At 41.0% G+C, this 23,753-nt stretch overlaps 1 protein-coding gene across 1 annotated transcript in view; it reads left to right on the top strand.

Moving 5' to 3' along the window:
• Atg14 (autophagy related 14) overlaps positions 1 to 23,753 on the top strand; it is a 39,440-nt gene that overhangs the window by 7,880 nt on the left and 7,807 nt on the right. Inside the window, exons 2-9 of the mRNA XM_042682509.1 lie at positions 9,454 to 9,516; positions 10,220 to 10,262; positions 13,692 to 13,773; positions 17,715 to 17,952; positions 21,235 to 21,464; positions 22,215 to 22,332; positions 23,401 to 23,491; positions 23,570 to 23,655. Coding sequence (XP_042538443.1) covers positions 9,454 to 9,516; positions 10,220 to 10,262; positions 13,692 to 13,773; positions 17,715 to 17,952; positions 21,235 to 21,464; positions 22,215 to 22,332; positions 23,401 to 23,491; positions 23,570 to 23,655 — 951 coding nt within the window. The remainder of the gene's footprint in view (positions 1 to 9,453; positions 9,517 to 10,219; positions 10,263 to 13,691; positions 13,774 to 17,714; positions 17,953 to 21,234; positions 21,465 to 22,214; positions 22,333 to 23,400; positions 23,492 to 23,569; positions 23,656 to 23,753) is intronic.

Here is a 23,753-nt window from a genome sequence, read left to right as displayed (position 1 = left end):
ACTTAATTACTTTGGCTTCAAGTTGTTATGGCTGACTTACTCTTGGGCTGTGCTAGTTCTCTTCACTTCCAGATATGAATTATATTTATATCGCGAATGTGTAATGATAGCAGTAAAAAATATCATCCCATTTTTTTTTTTTTACACAGATTAGGATATATAGTGGAGTGTTATATACTCTAGTGAACTATGTGTTCTATAGATTGGGATTGAGCCCATAGAGCTAGTACACCTGCAGGGAGCTCCATGTACCACTTTGCCAGATTCTAAAAATCTCTAGGTCCAATTCTTAAAAGATTCTCTTTCATGCTCAGGATATCTGTACTGCATATTTTCAAGCTCCATCATAATCCAAAAGATTTTTCATAATCCAAAGTCTCTATTTAAACACCTAATCCAGGCTGGGAATGTGGCTTAGTGGTAGAGTGCTTGCCTAGCATGCATGAAGCCCTAGGTTCGATTCCTCAGTACCACATAAACACTTAACTCAGCTAGATGCAGTAGTTCTTGTCTGTAATCCCAGCCACTCAGGAGTCTGAGTATAGAAAGATCTTGATCCAAGGCTGGTACCAGGTAAAAACACAAGATCCCTCTGGAAAAATCACAAGATCCCTCTGGAAAAAAATGAAACCAAAAACACCTAACCTGCCTCGTAAGTAATAAGGCCCTGAGTTCAAATTGCAGCATCAACCACTTGGGTTACTTAAAAATAAAATTTAAATTAAAAAAGAACAATAAAAAACCAAACACCAAAGCCATATAACACTCCATGGAAAGTAAAATATGAAATGTAACCCTGGGCTTACTCCTGACAGGGAAGTTACTAAATTGATAGGATGATGAAATGGATACTTATTGCGATCTTAAATGTTACCCAAGTGAGTGAGACAGAGCAGGGCTGACGTTATCTCAGAGCATAGGGATTTCTTTTTGAAATTGCCAAAAAAAAAAAAGCAGGATGCTTTAGAGATCAGGATTGTGGGAAATTTAATGAATGTGTTTTAAGGAAGATTGGTTGTCTATTCTGAGCCAGGTAAGTTTCTAGCTCAAGTCCTTTAAAAAAATTTTTCAATTGAACTTGTATTTGGGTCTCAAAGTTAAAAATCTGGTTCTCCTAATGCTCATGAGTTCCTTTGAGGCTGACCTATCTCAAGTCAGCACAGTAATCATGTTTACTTCAGTGGGTTCTCTACTTAGGGCATAGAATCTCCAGTTCAATTTATGTCTTACTAAAATTTTGAAGGCATTTCTATTTAGGGTATTCAGGTACTTTAAATTCAAATGTTTTGAAGTTGGTGGGAGAGGGTGGTATACATGTGTGCTGATCCTGGACTTGAACTCAGGACCTGAGTGCTTCTCCTGACTTTTTTTTTTATATAAAGTCTGCTACTTGAGTCACAGCAGCACCACTTCTGGCTTTTTTGCTGGTTTATTAGAGATAAGAGTTTCACGGATTTTCCTGCTTGGCCTGGCTTTGAACTGTGATCCTTAAATCTCAGCCTACTGAGTTGCTAGGATTAATAGGTGTGAGCCACCAGTGCCTGGCAATATTTTGAATTTTTATACTAATGAACCCCTAAAGTAGGATGTGTTCTTTTTAGAAAGTAAATCTAAATATGACTCTTGCCATTTAAAGATGTTTAGCTTAAATATTACAGAAATATAAAGAAAAATCAGTAGAGACATCTCTAATATAGATGGGGTCTAGTCTTCAATACTTTGTTTTCTATGCCAAGATGAAATCATATCATAATATTTTTATTTTTGTGCTTACTATCTTGAAAACAAAACTTAAATTTTCTATTTTCATTTGTAAAGAGTGCCTTTAGAACAAGTTGTCTAAAGTAACTTTATAGCATACTCCTTTTATTCACAGAAGCAGTGTTAAGACTGTTTATTCCCCATCTCTCTTTTTTTTTTGAGGGGGGGAGGGGTTATGGCAGTCGTGGTGCCTGAACTCTGAGCCTGGGCACTGTCCCTCAGCTCTTCAGCTCAAGGCGAGCGCTCTACCACTTGAGCCACATGCCACTTCTGGCTTTTTCTGCTTATGTGGTGCTGAAGAATCAAACACAGGACCTTATGCATGCAAGACAAGCACTGTATCACTGAGCCACCTTCCCAGGGGGTCCCTGCCCCCATCTCTTTACATGGGCCAGTATACTATACATAGTAAGATGCAAAACCACTCATTGAATAAAGAAAAGGGACACTTGTTTGTGTTATATGCTTATAAGCATCTGAACTTGATGCTTTCAAATTCTCCCTAATCCTTATAGACCAGCAGCATCATTCTTATCTGACAAGGGAGCAGCCTTATATAATGTTTGGTTTCATTTTCTATTAACTTTCTATGTTTTCTTTTTGCTAAAAACTTGTTTTTTCTTTGCCTGTCTTATTTGACTATAAACATCTCCTGTGACTGGGGTAGGGGAAAGAAGGAGTTGGCAGAGAGCACCCATGACAATGGCACAGAGGAGGCCAGGAGTAAGGTAGTGGAGTGTGTCCTGGGAAAGGCAGAGTTGGAAACTGAGGCTCAGCCTGGGCCAAAGGCCACACAGAAAGCTGTGAAGAATTGGGTCCCAAGAGCTTGGCTGGTAGCTGTCTTACCTGTAGCTAGACACAAAGGCAACTCCAGTCCTCCCTCCTGGGCACAGGGTGGGCTGTGTAGGAGCTGTTACTTTTGTTATTTCCATTGGCTCATACCAGCTGCTCCAAGGCTCATCGATGTTGAGACAGGTTGGCTCAGGTCTGGAAGTAAGCCACTTGGTGGGAGGAACCGAAGATGCATGCTTCAGATGGGGGAGTCTGGAGCTGGCCCTCCAGGTCCGCCTTGTTCCCAATCCAGCAGGACAGGAAGTCATAGTGGTCCTTGACTCTGCATGAAGAGTTTGGCTGCTTGATGGAAACACTATTGGTTGTTAACTTTGAACCTTCACATGCCTGCTCCTTCATGGCCTTGAACTCTACTTGGCCCAGAGTATCCAGGAAGGTCATCCAGACCGGGATACCAGCCATGGTGCTGGTCCTCATGTGCGAATCCTCAATGGTGGGGCCATAGTGGAACTAGTAGAGTAGGGAAGGAGGCCACTATTAAAGCAGTGGCCTCACAACATGAGCCATGTCTCTGGATCCACCTCCCTCTGCCTGCTCTCACTACGGACTCTCTCTTTGGATCTTCATCCTTCCTGTCTTTCCAGATTTCTCTCTCTCTCTGTCTGCTGTGGATCTCTCCTGTGGGTATCTACAAGTACACCTTCTTTCCCTCTCCTCCCCTTCCTGGTCTATGTTGCTCCATTCTTTTTAGTGTAAAATACGTTTTTCAAGTAATGATTACATTCTGGCTCTGTGACATTGAACAAACCAACTTGAGACTCTCAGTCTCTGTTTACTCACTTGAAAAATGGTAAGAATAGTACTATAACCATCCAGCAGTTAGTGAGATTAAGGTAAATAACTAACTGCTAAATGTCTAATATAGTACCTGGTGTAAAATCAGCTATTAGGAGTCATTTTTGTCCAGAGTGTCTGCCTATTTGTCTCTGGCCCTTCTCTCTTTCCCCCTCCTTCTCTCTTTTCTCCCTCCTTCTTATTGCTTCTACCCCCTTAGACAGCCCAGTACTATTTTATTTTTTGGATTTGAGTCCAAGGAATTTTAGCATGCTAGGCTAGTGCCCTGCCACTGAGCTACATCCTCTGTCTCTACTTGTATGTTGGGGGGGGAGGGGAGGATGAGAGGAGGAAGGAGAGGTGTCACTGGGGATAAACTCAGGACCTAACACTTGCTAGGCAACCACCTGAGACATTCCTGTCCCCTCCCCCATCCTATTTTTTCATTGGGAAAAAAAAGTAACAAAAGTATGGAAGAATTTAGGAAACAACAAAGTCAATTTAAGGGAGTAAGCATTTAGAGGAAAGAAAACAAATGCTAAGTCGCAGAAGTGAGGAAAGGCAGGGTACACTTGAAATCCCAGTAGTTGGGAGGCTGAGGCAGGATGATTGTAAGTTCATGGCAAGCGTGAGTTGTATAGCATGACTCTCAAAAACAAACAGAAACCTTGGTAAGTCTGGAAGACATTTTAGCATGGGGCAATGTCTTGCTGTACGGCCCCAAATCCAGGTGTGTTGCCATGCCTGGCTTTAGAAAACATATTTTGGAAGAGAAAATATGACCGTCAGATTTCTTACAGAAAGCACAACTAGACACACAGACTCTCTCTCCTCCTCCTCTTCTTCTTCTTCTTCTCTCCTCTCTCTTCTCTCCCTCTCCCTCTCCCCCTCCTCTTTCCCTCCCTCCCTCTCTCCATCTTCCCCCCTCCAATAGGGTTTGAACTCAGGGCCTAAGCTTTTTCTCCTTCCTTCCTTCCTTCCTTCCTTCCTTCCTTCCTTCCTTCCTTCCTTCCTTCCTTCCTTCCTTCCTTCCTTCCTTCCTTCCTTCCTGTCTCTCTCTGTCTCTCTCTCTTTCTTTTTTTTTGTCAGTCATGGGGCCCAAACTCTGAGCCTGGGTGCTGCCTCTAAGCTCAAAGCTAGTGCTCTACCACTTGAGCCTCAGCCCCACTTCCGGCTTTTTTGCGTATATGGTGCTGAGGAATCAAACCCAGGGTCTCATGCATGCAAGACAAGCACTCTACTGAGCCAGCTTCCCAGCCCCAGGGCCTAAGCTTTTTCACTTATGGATATCACTTGAGCCACTTGAGCCATGGCGCCACTTGTTTTCTGATGGTTAATTGGAGATAAGAGTGTCATAGCCTTTTCTGCCAGAGCTGGCTTCGAACCATGATCCTCAGATCTCAGCCTCTTGAATAGCTACGATTACAGGCATGAGCCACCAGCACCTGGCCTAGAATCATTTAAAAACAACAGCAACAAAAAAGAGTAATACAGTAAATGTACCTGCATAAAAGCTTAGAAATTCTCTAAAGCTAAACAGTAAGAACACAAATTGAGAAAGAATAATTTCAAGATGTATTAAAGGAAAAAAAAATGGTCAAATTCTTTAATAAACAGTCATTAAAAAAAAAAAACTAAAAAAAAAAGGGGGCTGGGAAGGTGGTAGAGTGCTTGTCTCATATTCATGAAGCCCTGGGTTCCATTCCTCAGCACCACATAAGCAGAAAAAGCCAGAAGTGGCGCTGTGGCTCAAGTGGTAGAGCGCTAGCCTTGAGCTGAAGAGCTGAGGGACAGCCCAGAGTTCAGGTACCACGACCAACATACAAAAAAAAAAAACCCATCCTCCCCCCCCCCCCCCCAAAAAAAAAAGATGAAGAACATAAAGAAACAGCAAATGAAATGTATCAATAAAAGATGAAAAGATGTCCAAATGGACAAATAGAGAGATGATCTGGCGCCAGTGGCTCACACCTGTGATCTTAGGTACTTAGGAGGCTGAGCTCAGAGGATCAAGGTTCAGCTGGGGCAAACAAATATAAGGGATTCTTACAAATTAACCAGTAAAAACAAAACAACAAAGAAAGCACAAAAAGAACTGGAGGTATAGCTCAAGTCGTAGAGTGCCAACTGTGAGCAAAACAGCTGAGAGATACCCTAGAGGGCCCTGAGTTTAAGCCCATCACCAACCTCTACCCCTCTTTAAAAAAATGATGAGAGGATAGTAAGACTAACAGAGACCTAGAAGAAACATAAAATGTTTGGTTTGTGGGGGATTCAGAAGGTGGGTTCTGTCACCCACTGTTGGTGGCCTTATGAATCATAGAAAATATTTTAGAGGAAATTTAAAGATAATTATCAAAATTTTGCAGTGGTGGCCGTTCAGTGAAATTCTGTATACCTATTAAAGAATGAGATGAGCCAGTCTATTCTGGGATGGAAATGCTTTATGACACGGATCCACCCACTTCCCCCAACCTATTTTAAGATAAAACATGGATGGAAGTCTGAAGGTGGTAACTGTCTATTTATCTTCCTACTTCTTGCTGGGAGACATATTGAGAAAGCACAGGATGGTAGGATGAATGTTGGGATGGGGAATGTGGAGAATGGATGAGTGTCTGGAGTGAGCAAGTAACATTCTGACCTACCCAGATTCCTGAGTATCCTCTGCTGTTCAACTTTGTTAGTACTACCTGTTTTTAATTTCTTTCATGAAGGCTAACAAGATCCACTAAGAACTGTTATCTTTGGCTTATTATTCCCGCTGTCATCCATGTATTTGTTCTTAAGGGCTTTTTGTTTGTGTGTTTCTATTGTTTTTGCTAACAAAGCCCATGAGAATCAGCTGGCACAGTAGAATCAGCTGGACAGAGTTGGCGCTCATTTCAGTTTGTCTTAGTGCAAAGTCACATTTTTATTTCAGATCTGAAAGGAGAGCATTGAAGATTTTTGCTCCCACCCCAGTCTTCTGCCTGGTCTGAGAGTCTTGTGGGTTTGTCATTTCCTTTAGCTTATCAGAATCACCATGTTGCCGGGGCTGAAGTAAATACCACACTTACGTCATTTCTAATACAAGGAAATTGAAGCATATAACAAGCGATATGTCCAAGAATGCACCACTGCAGAAGAATGTCTAGTTCGGTATCCTGGATCATGCTTGCATTTTAGGCACAAGGCAAGTGCCTGATAATTAATGAATCCCTGTGCCTGTCTCATTCTGGATTGGTTTCTGGGTTTTCCAGTCCTGTTTCATGTAGTTGCCACCTTACTGGACACTGTAGTGTTATTCAGTAGGACTTTCTACAATGGTAGACATATTCTGTGGCCATGCTACTCCAATTAGGTAAGTATGCTCTTGAAATGTGGTTAGTGCATGTAAGGAGGTGAGTTGCAAGTTTAAATGTGAGTGGTGTCATTTTATAACTTCGTAATTATGTCACATAATACTGTTTGGCTTGCTTTTTATTTCTCTACTGATTTTTAATACTACCTTGTGATACATGAAGTGATTTGCCTTTTTGTTTAATATTACTGTACATTCTCAGTGAAGATCATTATCAGGTCATGTTATCCCTCCATTTACAAATCGGTCTCTTGATGTGTTTCAAACACTAAGATTGTAGAAACAGTGTCTTAAGAGAGACTTCTTTGGCAATATTATTTTTGCAGCTGTGTGTCTCTATTTGTTTTCTTAACATATTATTCTATGCTAGGAATTTAGAGGACATCAAAAGTGTAATCTTGGACACCATACCATGTTCTTGTGCCCTGTGGCATTATCCTCCCCTTGAAAATAGTGAGCCACTGTTTGCTCAGTTCATAATCAGTTCATGATATTAGTCATACTCCCTCATTCCCCAAACCCTGGTAATGCAACAGGCCGTATTTCAGATGCTCAGTAGTCATGTGTGGCTGGTGGAACAGCACAGGTCTAGAAGCTGTGATACCATTGCACTCAGTAGATGTATAATGCACATTCTTTCAAGTGCTAATGGAATTTTCAGAGACAGACCAAAACCAAGGTCTTGAAACAGTCTCAAATCAAAACACTGAAATCTCAGAGTATTATATGACTACATCAGAATTAAAGTCGAAGAGAGTAACACATTATCTATAAATTTCCATATAGTGTGGAAACTAAACAATTATACTTCAAATTTTATGCAACAAAGAAGAAATCTCATGGACACTTACTAGCTTCAAACTGAATGATAATGAAAATACCTGTATCAAAATTTTTAATCTGCAAGTGAAACAATGCTTAGAGGGAGATAAATGGATTTATTGGCTTATATTACAAAAGAGGAACATTTGCAATGTAGGTAGAACTGCAGATCATTATGTCAAGGGAAATGGGCCAGACAAAGAAAGATTTACCATGTACTTGCAGGGTCTTAAAAAAAAATGGTGGTTCACACCTATAATCCTAGCTTCTCAGGAAGCTAAGATCTGAGGACTGTGGTTTTAAGCCAGTCTGGGAAGGAAAGTCTGTGGAATTTAGGTCTAATTAACTAAGAAGCCAGAAGTAGAGCTGAGGCTCAAGTGGTAGAGAGCTAGACTTGAACAAAAAAGTTAAGGGATAATGTCCAGGCCTTGAGAGCCTTAGTACTGGCACACACAAAAACACAGTGGTCTAGTAGAAGTAATTTAGAATAGTGGATACCAGAGGTTGGGAGAATAAAGAGGGAAGATACTAAGGTACAGTTTAGAAGTTCTGTTATGGTACTGTATAGAGAATAATTATAGGTGGCAGTTATGAAAAGTGTGGTCCACAAAGATAGGAGTTTGGATGTTTTCACCATAAAAATGGTAAATGTAAAGATATGCTTAACTGATTTTTATGCTATACATGTGTTAACCATGTGTGTGAGAGAGTATAATTTTTATATTTTTTATGTGCCAGTTAAAATCAACCTTAAAAAGAGGAGTGAGGGGCTTGGAATGTGGCTTAGTGGTAGAGTGCCTGCGTAGCATGCCATGAAGCCCTAGGTTCGATTCCTCAATACTTTGTAAACAGAAAAAGCCAGAAGTGGCACTGTGTGGCTCAAGTGGTAAAGTGCTAGAGCAAAAGAAGCTTAAGAACAGTGCCCAGGCCCTGAGTTCAAGCCCTAGGACTGGCAAAAATAAATATATAAACAACCAAACAAATAAATAAAATAGGATTGAGCCAGGCATGGTGATTCACACCTGTAATCCCAGGACCTAAGAGGCTGAGGCACAAGGGTCCTGTGTTTAGGACTTGCCTGGGCCATATAGTGAGAATCATGTTATTCCAGTGGGGAGGGGAAGAGGAAAGAAGAAAGCAAGCAAACTAAACTAAAAATATCAGGAAGACAATGGGGGGGGGTGTAGAAGTTTAACAAACAACAAGAAAATTATCAGCACTAGCTGGGCACCCATGGCTCACGCCTGTAATCCTAGCTACTCAGGAGGCTGAGGTTCAAAGCCAGCCTGGTCAGGAAAGTCCATGAGACTCTTATCTCCAATAAACCACCAGAAAACGGGAAGTGGTGCTGTGGCTCAAGTGGTAGAGTGGTAGCCTTGAGCTGAAGAGCTGAGGGACAGCATCTAGCCCCTGAGTTCAAGCCCCACAACCAATTAAAAAAAAATTATCAGCACTGTGGTACCTCTTTCTTCTGATAACTTTAAAGTAATTTATCACCTTTCAGTAACCCATGACAAATTAGTGAAAAAAAAATGACACCCTAAAAATTATGACTTGATTTATACGAGAGGGCAGGATTCAATTAAGCTCAGCAATTGAAGTTATTTATATTGGAATCCTCGATGTTCTTGTATTCAAATTCATGTTAGTATTCTGAGGTGCATGTTTTACAAAGTAATCTGGGTGATGGGTGCCAGGGAAAAATCTATAGAAAGAAAGGAAGGTTGAAGATTTGTAGTCTTAAAATAACTGAATTCCCCGAGTGAATTCCCTTTGGAGGAGGTGTATGTTTACTTTGAGAGACATTTTCAGAGTGCAGAAATGATGAGCTCTTGGGAATTTAAATGGTCTCACTGGGTTCGAGAAAATATTTAAATAACCAGTATTTTTTTTTCTTCTAGGTTTATTGACAAGAAAGAACGGTTAAGCCAACTTAAAAGCAAGCAAGAAGAATTTCAGAAAGAGTGAGTTTTTTTAGTTTGCTTTTTAATTTGGGGAACTTGTCTGTCACCATGTGGGCTAATCTGCTGTTAGGTTATATAGATATGTGGATTAGTAAGTTATTAAGTTTAACGTGGTCTTTTTTTTTTTGTCGGTTGTGGGACTTGAACTCTGGGGCCTGAGCGCTGTCCCTGAGCTCTTCAGCTCAAGGCTAGCACTATACCCCTGGAGCTACAGCGCCACTTCTGGTTTGCTGGTGGTTTATTTGAGATAAGAGTTTCATGGACCCGCCCTTTTTGGCTTTAAAATCCGCCCTTTTTGGCTTTAAAAAGGGCTGTTCTCTGTTAATAAATGAGTTTTCCACCTGCTGGGAAAAAAAAAAAGAAGAGTTTCATGGACTTACTTGCCCAGGCTGGCTCTGAACTGTGATCCCCAGACCTCGGCCTCCTGAGTAGCTAGGATTACAGGCATGAGCCACCAGCACCCAGCTTGGTCTTCTTTTTTTTTAACATTGAAAAAATATCAATTAATTGCGCAAGAGGGGTTTGTTTTGATAGCTGTAGTCTAGCCGTAAGAGGTAGGGCTGGAAGGATCAATTGAGCCCAGGAATCCACGAAGAGTCTATGCACAAGATAGCCCGCCTTACTCTCAAAAATAAAACAAAAAATAAAATTTAGAAACTGATTTCCTACTCTTGGTTATTTTCTATATCTCTTTCCCATACAGAGTATTAAAGGCTGTGGAAGGAAAATGGATAACAGATCAATTGGTGAGTTCAAAGGATTATTTATGTTAATGTTCTTTAATGCTTGAAGCTACAGGATTTTATGTTGGGAGAATGTGAAAAATCATTTTGAGTTGTGGCCTTCTCAAATATTTCACTGAAGTACCAAAACCAGGGTATAGGCAATTAAACTATGGAGCCATCATAAAAGATAATTAGGAAGTCTGGTATTGGCATAGGAATACAAAGGAATGACTTTTTTGGCAATAATTATTTATTAAAAAAATACTCCATATGGCTTAATAGTTGAATCTAAATGCATAAAATATTGAAAGAAAGAATATTCTAGAGCATTTCGAAAGATGACATAAAAGTTTGTTTTTATATTAAAGATGCTAAAAATTTACAGTTAAACTGAAAAAATAAATATAAAGATGAAAACAAAAGAGCTTGGCAGCACTTAACACTTATATTCCTTGTTGATGGGATTATCCATCAATTCATTCTATTTAGGGACAGTTTGGTGGTGGCTGTTTTTATAGAGCTCATATAAGGCTTGTTCCAGGTGTAAGTGGTTGAGCACTTATCTAGCTACACAGGGCCTCAGTTAAAAACCCATAATCAGCAGGCACTGATGGCTTACCCCTACTAGCAGGCTGAGATCTGAGGATCCCAGTTCAAAGCCATCCCAGGAAGGAAAGTTAATAAGACTCTTTATATCTGCTCTCAGGCCTTGAATTCAGGCCCAAGGACCAGTGTACACACACACACACACACACACACACACACACACACACACACACACACACACACACACACACACACACACACACACACACACACACACACACACACACACACACACACACACACACACACACACACACACACACGAAGAAAACAGTGCCAAAAAAACCCAAAATAAGCCATCCCAGGAAGGAAAGTTAATAAGTTAATGAGACTCTTTATATCCACTCTCAGGCCTTGAATTCAAGCCCAAGGACCAGTGTACACACACACACACACACACACACACACACACGAAGAAAACAGTGCCAAAAAAACCCAAAATAAGCAACAACAACAAAGAAAAACATGGTAAAGGCACATACAGTTTGTCCAACAATTTTCCTCCTGAAGAAATGCCTATGAATGCGGAACTTTATGGTGAGAGAAGCTGACTTACCTGCAGTCCTGGTGGTGAAATGAATCTGTAAGCATACATAGCCATTTACATAATATGTAAATATTATATATATCCTATGCATGTATTATAATTCACATAGTATGTGATATGGCCATCAATCAGGAGGAGATAAAAACCCATAGTGCTGCCTAGCTGTTAAAAAGAATGTGTTGAAGCCAGGAGCTAGTGGCTCACACCTGTAATTCTAGCTGCTCAGGAGGCTGAGATCTGGGGATCACAATTCAAAGCCTCGGCAAGGAAAGTCCATGAGACTCTTATCTCCAATAAACCATCAGAAAACCGGAAGTGGCACTTTGGCTCAAGGGGTAGAGTGCTCACCTTGAGCTGAAGAGCTGAGGGATAGCGCCCAGGTCCAGAGTTCAAGCCCCATAACCAAAAAAAGGGTGTTGAAATCTTACATGAAAGCCCACAAATATGCACAAATACTATGTCAATTAAAATTTCTTTTGATGAGTTTTAAAATACATGGTCTAAAAGGAAAGAATGTCTATAATAATTTTTAACAGAAAAATAAAACAAATGGGCTAAGGTAAATTTAGATTCTACTTAGGCATTTATACTCTAAAAATCTAAAACCATACACATCAAACTTCAGTTTTAAGAGATTACTCTTGGAGGCTGATCTGGGGGCTGCAGGGATTGTAGCATGGTAGAAAAGTGCTTGTTAGCATTCACTAACTAGGACCTGTGTTCTATCTCGCACATGGCATGTACACAGAGCCATTACCCCTCCTGAATATACAGGAGTCAGGCAAACAGTCATATTTTCTACTTTTTTTTCTCAACCGCAAGAATGTATACTTTTTTGTTACCCATATTTGTAATGAAAATAAATTTTGCTTATGCTGTAGATATTATGAGAAAAATGTGTTCTATTAATTTTTTTTGAAATCCCTGTAATGTTGTCTATTTATCAAAAAATTTGAATGTTGATGCTTAAACACCTTTAAGGGTATTTAATTTTCTTTTTTTTTTTTTTTTCTAAACCCATCACACCCTCTAGGTCTGTCCTTAAATTGATGTGGTTCTAGGAGAAGTCGCTTCCCTACCAATCCTTATCTACAGTTACAGAGGATTAAGGAATAACCATGTTTTAATTCATTCCTGTCCATCCTTTAGTCATTTTAGGGGTAGCTGATTTTACCATTCCAGCTGGTACCTGGTTTTACCATTCCCTGGTAATAGGCAAAAACAATTTTATGATTCATATAATTTCTCAAGGTGTTTCAGAAAATAATTATTTGATTATGTACCAAAAAACAAAAGCAAAAAATACTTTTGGCTGGATACTGGTAGCTCATATCTGTAATCCGAGGTACTCTGGAAAATGAAATCTAAGTCAATTTGGGGCAGACAAATCTGTGAGACTCTTTCTCTAGTTAACCATCAAAAAGCCGAAAGTGGAGATGTGGCTCAAGTGATAGAGCCACTAGCCTTGAGCAGAAAAAATCAAGCAAGAACACAAGGCCCTGAGCTGAAGCCCCACTACTGGTTCAAAACAAACCCACCAGCTTGAGTAGGAAATTTTATTACTGTGCAGTTAGTGTTTACTCTATGAAGTGAGATACTGTAGTGATGTTGAGCATTAAGAATGTAGAATAGCATAACTATAAGAGTTGGTGATGGGGGCTGGGAAGGTGGCTCAGTGGTAGAGCGCTTGCCTTGCATGCCTGAGGCCCTGGGTTCGATTCCTCAGCACCACATAAGCAAAAAGAAAAAAGCCGGAAGTGGCGCTGTGGTTCAAGTGGTAGAGCGCTAGCCTTGAGCTGAAGAGCTGAGGGACAGCGCCCAGGCCCAGATTTCAGGCCCCACGACTGGACAAAAAAAAAAAAAAAAAAGACTTGGTGATGATCCCAATGTTCTGTATCTACATTGCCAAACTAGCCATGGATGGTGTTGACCATTTGACATTCAGGTGTAGTATAAGGAACTAATTTTGTGTCCATTTAGTCAAGTTTTAAATAACCTTGTATGTCTAGTATTGGACCGAGCAAATTTAGAGACTGTCCTTCAACATTTTTCTCTGTGCTTAATTAACTCATGGAAAAGAGCTATGAAAGGTTTTTTTTCCTCCCTTAATTTCCTAGCAACCTACTCCATTGAGCTAGAAAAAAAAGTTTTCTTTTTGGAGTCTACCACCTATAACAAACATAATTATCAAATCTTTTCTTCCTTTTTTTTTCTGAAAATGAACAGTGATCTGGAGTAGATATTACTACTTGATCATGACACCAATATCTATGACATTTATGGCTTACATTTTTCAGAGATGGAAAATAATGTCTTGCAAGATGAGGATTGAACAGCTGAAGCAAACAATATGTAAAGGAAATGAAGAAATGAAGAAGAGTAAGTAACTTGCCCCCTTCCTGCCAACCCTGACAAAAAACTCCTGGGAACTCCGAGAGAGAGAGAGAGAGAGAGAGAGAGAGAGAGAGAGAGAGAGAGAGAGAGAGAGAGAGAGAGTATATGTGTGTGTGTGTACACTGAAGTTTGAACTCAGGGACTGGGCCTAGTCCCTGACTTTTTTTACTAAAATCTGACTCTCTACCCCTTGAGCTACAGGTCTAGTTCTGGCTTTTTGGTGGCTAATTGGAGATAAGAGTCTCACAGCCTTTCCTGCCTGGGCTGGCTTCAAACTAGGATGCTCAGACTTCAGCCTTCTAAGTGGCTAGGATTACAGGCATGAGCCACCAGTGCCCAGCTCATGGGATTAATAAAATAAAGCAGTGAAAACCAGATGAAGTTGGAGCTACAGTGATTTGGAGTTTACTTCAGGTTGAAAATATTAAATACTTGTAACTAGTAGTCTTTTAGATTTTGGATTTTTAAAAACATTTTAGAATATTTGCATGTAGATGAAATGCCGACTCACTTTTTTCATTTTTTTTTTTTTTTTTGTCGGTTGTGGGGCCTGAACTCTGGGCCTGGGCACTGTCCCTCAACTCTTCAGCTCAAGGCTAGTGCTTTACCACTGAGCCACTTCCGTCTTTTTCTGCTTATGTGGTGTTGAGGAATGGAACCCAGGGCCTCATGCATGCAAGACAAGCACTCTACCACTGAGCCACCTTCCCAGTCCAACTCACTTGTTTTTCAAAAACAACTTTATACATATAGCCTGGAAGCAATTATATAATGTATTTTTAGCATGTTACATTTGAGGTTAGGTGTGGAATTTTCTACTTTTGATAGCATGTTGACACTCCAGAAATTCTGGATTTGGGAGCATTTCAGGATTCAGATTTTCTTATCAGGGATGTTCAACCTGTATTGGCTTTCTTTGTCCTTGTAAAAATAGTTATGTAATGGATTTAAATAAATACATTTATAGCAGCCTTCAATAACTTGTTTCCTTTCTCTCTCTCTCTCTCTTTTTTTTTTGTTGCTAGTCCGGGGGCTTGAATTCAGGGACTGGGCATTGTCCCTGAGCTCCTTGGTGCTCAAGGCTGGCACTTTACCACTTGAGCCACACCACCACTTCCAGCTTTTTGTCTATGTGGTACTGAGGAATCAAACCCAGGGTTTCATGCATGCTAAGGCAAGCACTTTACCACTAAGCCACATTCTGAGCCCTCAGTTTTGTTTTGTTTTTGTTTTTTGTTTTTTTTGGTCGATCGTGGAGCTTGAACTCTGGGCTTGGGCACTGTCCCTGCACTCTTCAGCTCCAGGTGAGTGCTCTACCACTTGAGCCACAGCGCTATTTCTGGTTTTCTAGTGGTTTATTGGAGATAAGAGTCTCAGGGACTTCCCTGCCCGGGCTGGCTTTGAACCGTAATCCTCAGATCTCAGACTCCTGAGTAGTTAGGATTACAGGCGTGAGCCACCAGTTTTAACGTTAGAAATGGCTGAGGATATAGCTTAGCTTAGAACGTGTGTTTTGCATGTATGAAGCCCTTGGTTTGATCTTGACACCATGGAAAAGAAAGTGAGGAATATTTGCTCCCATTTGTCTTAGCTAACAGGAAGCACATTCTCAATTGGGAGTCACTTGTAATAATTATTAATTTTTGCCAAAAGCACAGAATACTGACCTTCTTTTTAGTGAATCACCTACCTGTTTTAATCTATATACATTTTCTATTATCTTTAAATACTTTATACTTATCATAGGCAGTTGTAAAAAATTGAAATTAGACATCTTAGAAACATGTATTTCTAAAGACCATAGTTGAGGTTTATAGTGAGTCATTGTCATGCCTTGCGATGCCTTTCTTGTCCCCTGGTTGCCTTTAGAAGCAAGTATTTAATAGTGGTATGTAATGGTGTAAGAGCTTCCTTTGAAATCGTCCTAATGAGGTGTTTGTATGGAGTTGCACAGGATGAGCAAGTTGGAGAAGTAGGCCTGCAGGTGCTCAGAACTGCAGGCCTCCAGGAGCCATGGAGTTTTGCCTGTGTTCTCCTGAAGACTTGGCTTCAGCAGCAGCAAAGGGTTTTACTTAACATTGGTTCACCCTCCTTCCACACATTCCCATGGTGTTCAGTGAGGGTGTGCCACTGGCATTTGTGAACCCTCTGAACTTGCAGAATGTGCTGAGCATGCACATTCTCTGTCAAGCGCATTTAAAGCTTTGATCTGCAATTTTGAACAGGTCCTAAACCCCAAAACAAAAGCACCCACAGAAAGTAAAAAAAAAAAAATAATAATAAAGATCCAAAAGATGAGGGAGGGAGGGAGGGGGAGAGAGAGAGAGAGAGGTCTTAAAGTGGTAGACCCTAACTGGGCACTGGTGGCTCATGTCTATAATTCTAGCTACTCAGCAGCTGAGATCTGAGGATCACAGTTCAAATCCAGCTCAGGCAGGTACATCTGTAAGACTCTTTATCTCCAGTTAACCACCAGAAAAAAGGGAAGTGGAGCTGTTGCTCAAAGTGGTAGACTTGAACAAAAGAGCATAGGGACAACGAGTTCAAGCCTCGTGTCTGACCAAAAAAAAAGAGGTTGACCCGGTAACAGTAGTTTCTACCCCTAGCAAATGATGGGAGTTACCAATACTGATAAAATCTAGACAGAAAATCCTATAATCTTTGAGTATCATGGTAATGTGCTTTTGCCATGTTGAAGAAAAAGTTTTGGCTTACTCTGGTTTGTACTACTCTGGTCTTGACAGGTAACAGTTTGCAGATTGACAAGCCCCACTATAGCAGCACTGCTCTGGATGGCCCACCTGCCATCCCTGTTTTTTAGAAGGCAAATACAATCTCATTCCCACCTCATAGTATTGGAAACAGTTCTAAAGTTTAAAGCGCATGCATAATAAGTTTGCTACCCAGTAGTATTTTTTAACTATGTTACTGAAATACATGTTCAGAAAAAGGGCACAAATTATAAATGGTAGAGCCTGATGAGTTTTTTCTCCAGAATCTTCTCATTTAAGGTTTTTTTTTTTTTTGGGTCCGGTCGTCGGGCCTGAACTCTGGGTCTGGGTGCTGTCCCTCAGCTCTTCAGCTCAAGGCTAGCGCTCTACCACTTGAGCCACAGAGCCACTTCCAGCTTTTTTCTTTTTGCTTATGTGGTACTGAGGAATTGAACCCAGGGCCTCAGGCATGCAAGGCAAGCGCTCTACCACTGAGCCACCTTCCCAGCCCCATCATTTAAGGTTTTATAGCAGCAAAATGGAGGGACAAAGGATGAACAGATACATCAATGTACTCACTAGACACAATGTTGAAAATGAACTATACAACTAGTGAGTGAGGATAGAAGGGAAAAACTGGGAGAGAGGGAAGGAGTAACATCGTGCAAAAAGAAATGTACTCATTAGTTATGTAACTGTACATCACCTTTATAATAATAAAAACTAAAGATTGAAAAGGCATAGACAGTGAAAAGTTGTACGTAGTTGTAGAGTGATCTGTGCTGCAGCCTCTTTGCTTATTCCAAGAAGCAAAAGTAGACTACAGCAAGAGCATTTTTCATTTATGAGGAGATGGGAGAGAGAAAAAGATGTTTCTGAGTTCCTAGTCAGCTCTCGTTGCTGATGGGGTGACTGAGATGATGTTCAGCGACCTTAAGAGTAATTATGGTATCAATTTAGAAACTGTCCTTAAAAGAAAAATCTAACTTGATCATGGCTTGGACAAATCCATGTGAGCTACTACAAAGAACTCAGGGATTGTGAAAATTAATGAGCTTTTTGGAAAGTAAGCTGGTGTTAGAACTGGAAGACGGACCCTTACTGAGTTGTTTGCTTTCAGTGTCAGTGCTGGGGGGAGCACTCAGTTCTTGTGGGCATCTACAGTACACACAAGCTGTGTGCAGTTAATTGTTGGTTATGATTTGTTTATCTTAGATTCTGAAGGCCTTCTCAAAAACAAGGAAAAGAATCAGAAGCTTTACAGTCGAGCACAAAGGCACCAAGAGAAAAAGGAGAAGATTCAAAGGCACAATCGCAGACTTAGTGACCTGGTAGAAAAAAAGTCCATTGACTTAAGAAGTAATTATGAGCATCTGGCAAAACTTCGGCGATCCCATATATTGGAGCTCACTTCTGTCATTTTTCCAATCGATGAAGTAAAGACTGGTGTGAGGTACAGTAAGCAAGGCTTCCCACTTTAAGAATGGGTCAAGTTCCAAGTGCTGTTTCTCAAGTGCGTCAGCACTTCATTTATTGGCCTCATTCTAGGGTCATTGGTTTTCCTGGTAATGAAACTTAAGTCTTATCTGCTTCAGCAAACAGTACACTCTGCGTAAAGTTGGGTTGGCAGCCAGGATTAGGGGTGGGGCCCCCTGTCCTGTGGACAAGTCTGTCATAGAGCTTCTGGGTGACTCACTGATTGACACTATTTGCTGGGTCATGTCACAGTATCCAGCTAGGTTACTAATTAGTTGTCTTCTGTGAGACACAGTCTTGAACTTACAAATCTTTTTTTTTTTTTTTTTTTGGGGGGGGGGCCCGGTCATGGGGTCTGAACTCTGGGCCTGCGCGCTGCCCCTCAGCTCTTCAGCTCAAGGCTCGCGCTCTACCACTTGAGCCACAGCACCACTTCCGGCTTTTTTCTTTTTGTTTATGTGGTGCTGAGGAATCGAACCCAGGGCCTCATGCATGCAAGGCAAGCGCTCTACCACTGAGTCACCTTCCCAGCCCTTGAACTTACAAATCTTATTACTTGTCTGTTAAGTGGAGATGGAAAAATGCCTACCACACAGAATGATCATGAGCTAATATATAAGAAAACATCTAGTATTTAGAGTCTCTTAGATGGGGGGCAGCAGGTGTTGTCTTAGCCTCTTCCCAATAATGACATTTATCATATTAGCTGCTTTTGAGACAGAGTACTGTGATTTTAGTCTTAAGAATCCTTGGGAATCTGGATAGACAAGACTGGGTGTCCTCACCTTGCTGTTCGTTATAGTTACATTATCCCTATAATAAGATTTCTTGTTCTTTTGCATGTGAGAGAGATAAAAGTTGACCTTCTAGTTGCCAGTGACTTATACCTGTAATCCTACTCAGGAGGCTGAGATCTGAGGATTGCAGTTCAAAGCCAGCTTGAGCAGGAAAGTCTTTGAGACTCTTTTATCTCTAGTAAACTACTCAGAAAATGCCGGAAGTGGTGCTGTAGCTCAAAAGTGGTAGAGTGAGTACTAGCCTTGGGTACAAAGAGGCTCAAGGACAGCACTCAGGCCCTCAGTTCAAGCCCTAGTTCTCTCCCCCAGGGTGGGGAGAGATTGAGCTTGGAATTAGCATGGTACCTCAACTCGCAGACCTGTATGTGTCACCCAGTAGGTTGTGATGTGAACCACTGGCAGGGCAGAGTGCAAACTCAGAAATCCCTCTCTGGCTGCCTACTTCCCACCGCTTTTCCAGCACTTTCTGTCTTACACACAAACACAAACAATGTATCTGTCCACTGTTCTGTCCCCTCAGCATTGGTACCTTCCATGGCTGCTCATGAGGGATTTTTGTCCTATCCTGTAATCTAGTTATTTTGTGTTGTTTGTTCATTAAAGTCTCACTGTGTAGCTGGCCTCAAACCTACATCCCTTCTGCCGCACTCTTGAGTGCTGGGATTGTGGGCATGCTCTACCACATTGAAGTTGTTTAGAAGTTTCTATTTCACTTCGTGGACACTAGTACTAGAGGCTCAGAAGCTAGGGTAGTAAACCCTCTGGTGTTTGACACAAAGCAGGCAGGGACACCAAAGCAGAGTAGTAGTTATTATAGTCCACTGTGACTGGCAGGTTTTTCCTTTAACTGACTTTGATTCAGTGTCCTCAGTACAAAGTAAAAGCGGCTGATCAAATCTTGAATACATGTCTTGCTGCCAGGAAGTGTGCATAAAGCCCTCTTGCTGCACACTGGGAGTTGGCTCAAAGAAGCACTCGTGAAAATGAGCTGCAAGCTAAAAACCAGCTGCTTGATTTTGGGGGCAGTTTTCAATTGGAAGAACAACCAAAAGACTTAGATATTAAATAGATTCTTGAAAATGTAAAACAGTGTTAATTTTTACAGTTTTGAAATTTAAAAGGTTTTTTTTTCATAGAAATGTGCCATGCTAAGCCAGGTGCCAGTGGCTCACCCCTATAATCCTAACTGCTCAGGAGACTGAGATCTGAGGATTGCAGTTCAAAGCCAGCCCAGGCAGAAAAGTCCCTGTGAGACTCTTATCTCCAGTTAACCACTCAAAAACCAGAAGTGGAGCTAAGGCTCATAGTGGTAGAGCTGTATCCTTGAGCAAAAGAGCTCAGGGACAGCCCACGCTCTCAGTTCAAGCCCCACACCTGACCAAAAAAAAAGAAAAAAAGAATTTGCTCTGCTTAAGTACAGTGGCTCACACCTGAGGGGGTTAGAGTTTAAGGTGAGCCTGGGGGGAAAGTTCACAAGTACTGTAAAAAATTAAAAAATGTTATAGTAACGTGATGGCTTATTTCTCACAAAATATTTTTAAAGAATAGAAATTGGTATTTATTGCTTAGCTTATCCCTGGAAACTTTGAGAGCAGCCCTCCTCTAAGGTATGTAGATGATATTAACTGGCATAGGTCTGTCTGATTGGCAGTTTAAATTTCTAATCATTTAAAATTATCAACAGCATTCATTTTGTTTTGGGTGCTGGTACCAGGGGCTTAAACTCAGGGCCTGGGGTTGTCCTTTTTCTTTTTTGCTTAAGGCTGAAGTTCTACCAGTTGAGCTACAGCTCCCACTTCCAGCAGAGAGGGGGGGGGAGGGGGGAGAGAGGGAGAGAGGGAGAGGGAGAGAGAGAGTGTAATTGAAGATAAGGGTCTCAAGCTGGACACTAGTGGCTCACACCTGTAATCCTAGCTACTCAGGTGGCTGAGATCTGAGGATCATGGCTAAAAGCCAGCCTGAGAAAAAAAGGCCTGAAACTTATCTGCAATAAACTACTCAGAAAAGGCTGGAAGTGTTGCTGCTATGGCTTAAGTGGGAGAGCACTAGTCTTGAGCCAGAGAAGCTTAGGGACAGTATCCAGGTCCTAAGTTCAAGTCCTAGGACTGGTATGAAAAAAAAAGTTTCACAGACTTTCCTGCCTAGTCTAGCTTTGATTTGCCTTAGATCTCAGCCGCCTGAGAACCTAGAATTACAGGTGTGACTGAGGATATGAATTTTTAACCGTGTAAACCAGGTGTCCAAAGCCATGTATCCTGAGAATCTGGCTCTGGGTGCCACTTTCTCCATGCTGAATGAGCTTCTGTGCCACAACAGGTTTGATAATCATTGTGATAGTACCCACATGTCCACATATTCCAATCAGTTCTTTTGTCCATGGGCAACTTTTCAGTGTTCTCACCTGTCTGGCAAAAGTGTTGTTGCCCCTTGCAAATCCTCTCTGTGTATCTCTTGATGGTTAGAGATCCTGCGGATGTATCTTCAGAGAATGACAGCGCCATGACCTCCAGCACTGTGAGCAAGCTTGCTGAAGCCCGGAGGACCACTTACCTTTCTGGTCGATGGGTCTGTGATGATCACAATGGCGACACCAGCATTAGCATTACAGGGCCTTGGATTAGCCTCCCTAACAATGGAGACTACTCTGCCTACTACAATTGGGTGGAAGAGAAGAAAACGACCCAGGGGCCTGGTGAGAGCAAAATATTCTTAGAGAACTTGTGTGTGTGTGTGTGTGTGTGTGTGTGTGTGTGTGTGTGTGTGTGTGTGTGTGTGTGTGTGTGTGTGTGTGTGTGTGTGTGTGTGTGTGTATAACTGAACAGTTCAGTGGCATTTAGCACACCTTCACTTCTGCACAGTTGTGAAAAACCACTCCATCAATCCAAGCTGAAACTAGGGGAGCATGCCTGTCAGTGCCAGGCAGCCATCTATAAATCCTCTCTTCCGGACAACTATCTGTCAGCAAGGGTCTCTGAGAGCATTTACTTACATATGTGTATTTTTCTTTGTGGTACTGGTGGTAGACTCCAGGCTTTGCCATGTAATAAGCTCCCTGCTGTAGAGCCTATAACTCCCCGCCTTTGGTTTTTGGGGAGGATGTTGCTATGATGCCTAGTCTGTCCTTGAATTTGAGATCATCCTGCCTTCACCTCCCAAGTGCTTCTATAACTGGTGTTTGTCACCACGGCTGACTTAAGTTGGGCATTATCATGTCCAGTTGGTTCATATTTGGTCTGTTTAAGCCTGCTTCACCTGTTTAGATTCATTTATGATACATTCTGCTCAGTAAAAACAGTGGACCAATTATGTCTGGCCAAAGAGAAAGGAGTAAATTTTACTATCAGTAATGAAATGATGAAAATAGAAATGAAACAAATCTTGACTCCCTTATTCTTGTTGAAGGCAGGGGCACTTTGAGCATGACGGTTGTCTTCCTTTTCAGACATGGAGAACAGTAACCCAGCCTACACAATCAGTGCTGCCCTGTGCTATGCCACTCAGCTCGCCAACATTCTGTCCCACATACTTGATGTCAACCTTCCCAGAAAGCTGTGCAACAGGCAAGTCATGGAGTGTAAAGTGACATCTTCACCAAGCACAGTGTTGCATTCTCCTTGATTTCAGTTCATGAGAATCAAGAATTTTAATATTATCAAGCCCAAAGAGGTGTAACAAAAAGATTAATTTCAATATATGAATTTTGATTCATTTCATTATCTTACAGTTGCATGTAAAACTTGAGACCAAGAGAATTCATGCTGGAGGAGAGGGGAAAAAAATATGGATATTCATATAGAGTATAACAGATTCTAGTGTATAAGAACTGAATGAATTATAAGTTTTTTAAAAAAATAAAAACCTTGATATTTAAAGTTGAAAAAAAAAGAGATACATACACATAGTTCCTCCGCCAATCCAGCTATCTTTGCATTTCAAACAAATGTAAACTTTTCCCTCTTTATATATCACTGGGTTGAAATAATCTTACCCACCCCTTGTTAATGCTTCAAGGACTGATTTTACACCTTCATCAGTTCTTTATTGTGCAAAGATGTCTGTAGAATAAATTTTTGTTTTTTATTGTAAAAATACTATACAGAGGAGTTACAGTTATATGAGTAATGTAGTGAGTACATTTCCTATCAAGAATTGTTACCTCCTCTGTTTTTCCCCTACCATCCCTTCCCGCCCCACCTCCCCAACTTCTCCCTCCTACCTCCCCAAGTTGTAAAGTTTGTTTCCAATATAGTGTCTTGTACATTTCATTGTTACAATGCATTGGTCAATCTGTATCCTTATTTCAGCATTTTGTTATTTCCCTTCCCCTCCCCTAGAATAAACTCTACAGGTAGGATTAGTCAGGAGTTACAAATAGTTGTAATTTTAAATTCAACATTTCAGCAGTGTGCTGGTAGAATTCTGCCTCAGAGCCTAAAGCTGGTAGCAAGCATGTCTGTAATCCTAGCAATTGGGAGGCGAAGGCAAGATTATTTTGAGTTCAAGACTAGCTATGTGCTACAACATAGCAAGGCTGTCTCAGATATTGCCCTATTAAAAAAGATGAACATTTTAACATAGAATTTCTGAAAAGAAAATAAGTAAAACTTTACAAACCATGTGTTTTACAGTGAATTTTGTGGAGAAAATCTCAGCAAACAGAAATTTACTCGAGCAGTGAAGAAATTGAATACAAATATCCTTTACCTTTGTTTTTCTCAGGTATGGAAAAATGTGATGTAAACTAGCTTTTAACTTGTTACATATTTGAAAGTATTCATCAAATCTTGCTTTTTCTAGCATGTCAACTTAGATCAATTACAACCACTGCATACTCTCAGGAATCTAATGTATCTGGTCAGTTCGAGCTCTGAACACCTTGGCAGGTAAGCTGAGGGTCACCTGCTTTCTCCTAAATGTTGTTTTTTATTATTGCTCCTATGGAGTGTTGTGTTTTCCCACAGAGGCTCCATTACCCTATCCC

Source organism: Dipodomys spectabilis, unplaced genomic scaffold (genome assembly GCF_019054845.1).
Source record: "Dipodomys spectabilis isolate Male_0828 unplaced genomic scaffold, ASM1905484v1 ptg000073l, whole genome shotgun sequence".
Taxonomy (NCBI): domain Eukaryota; kingdom Metazoa; phylum Chordata; class Mammalia; order Rodentia; family Heteromyidae; genus Dipodomys; species Dipodomys spectabilis.
This window is presented reverse-complemented; position numbering and strand designations above follow the sequence as displayed.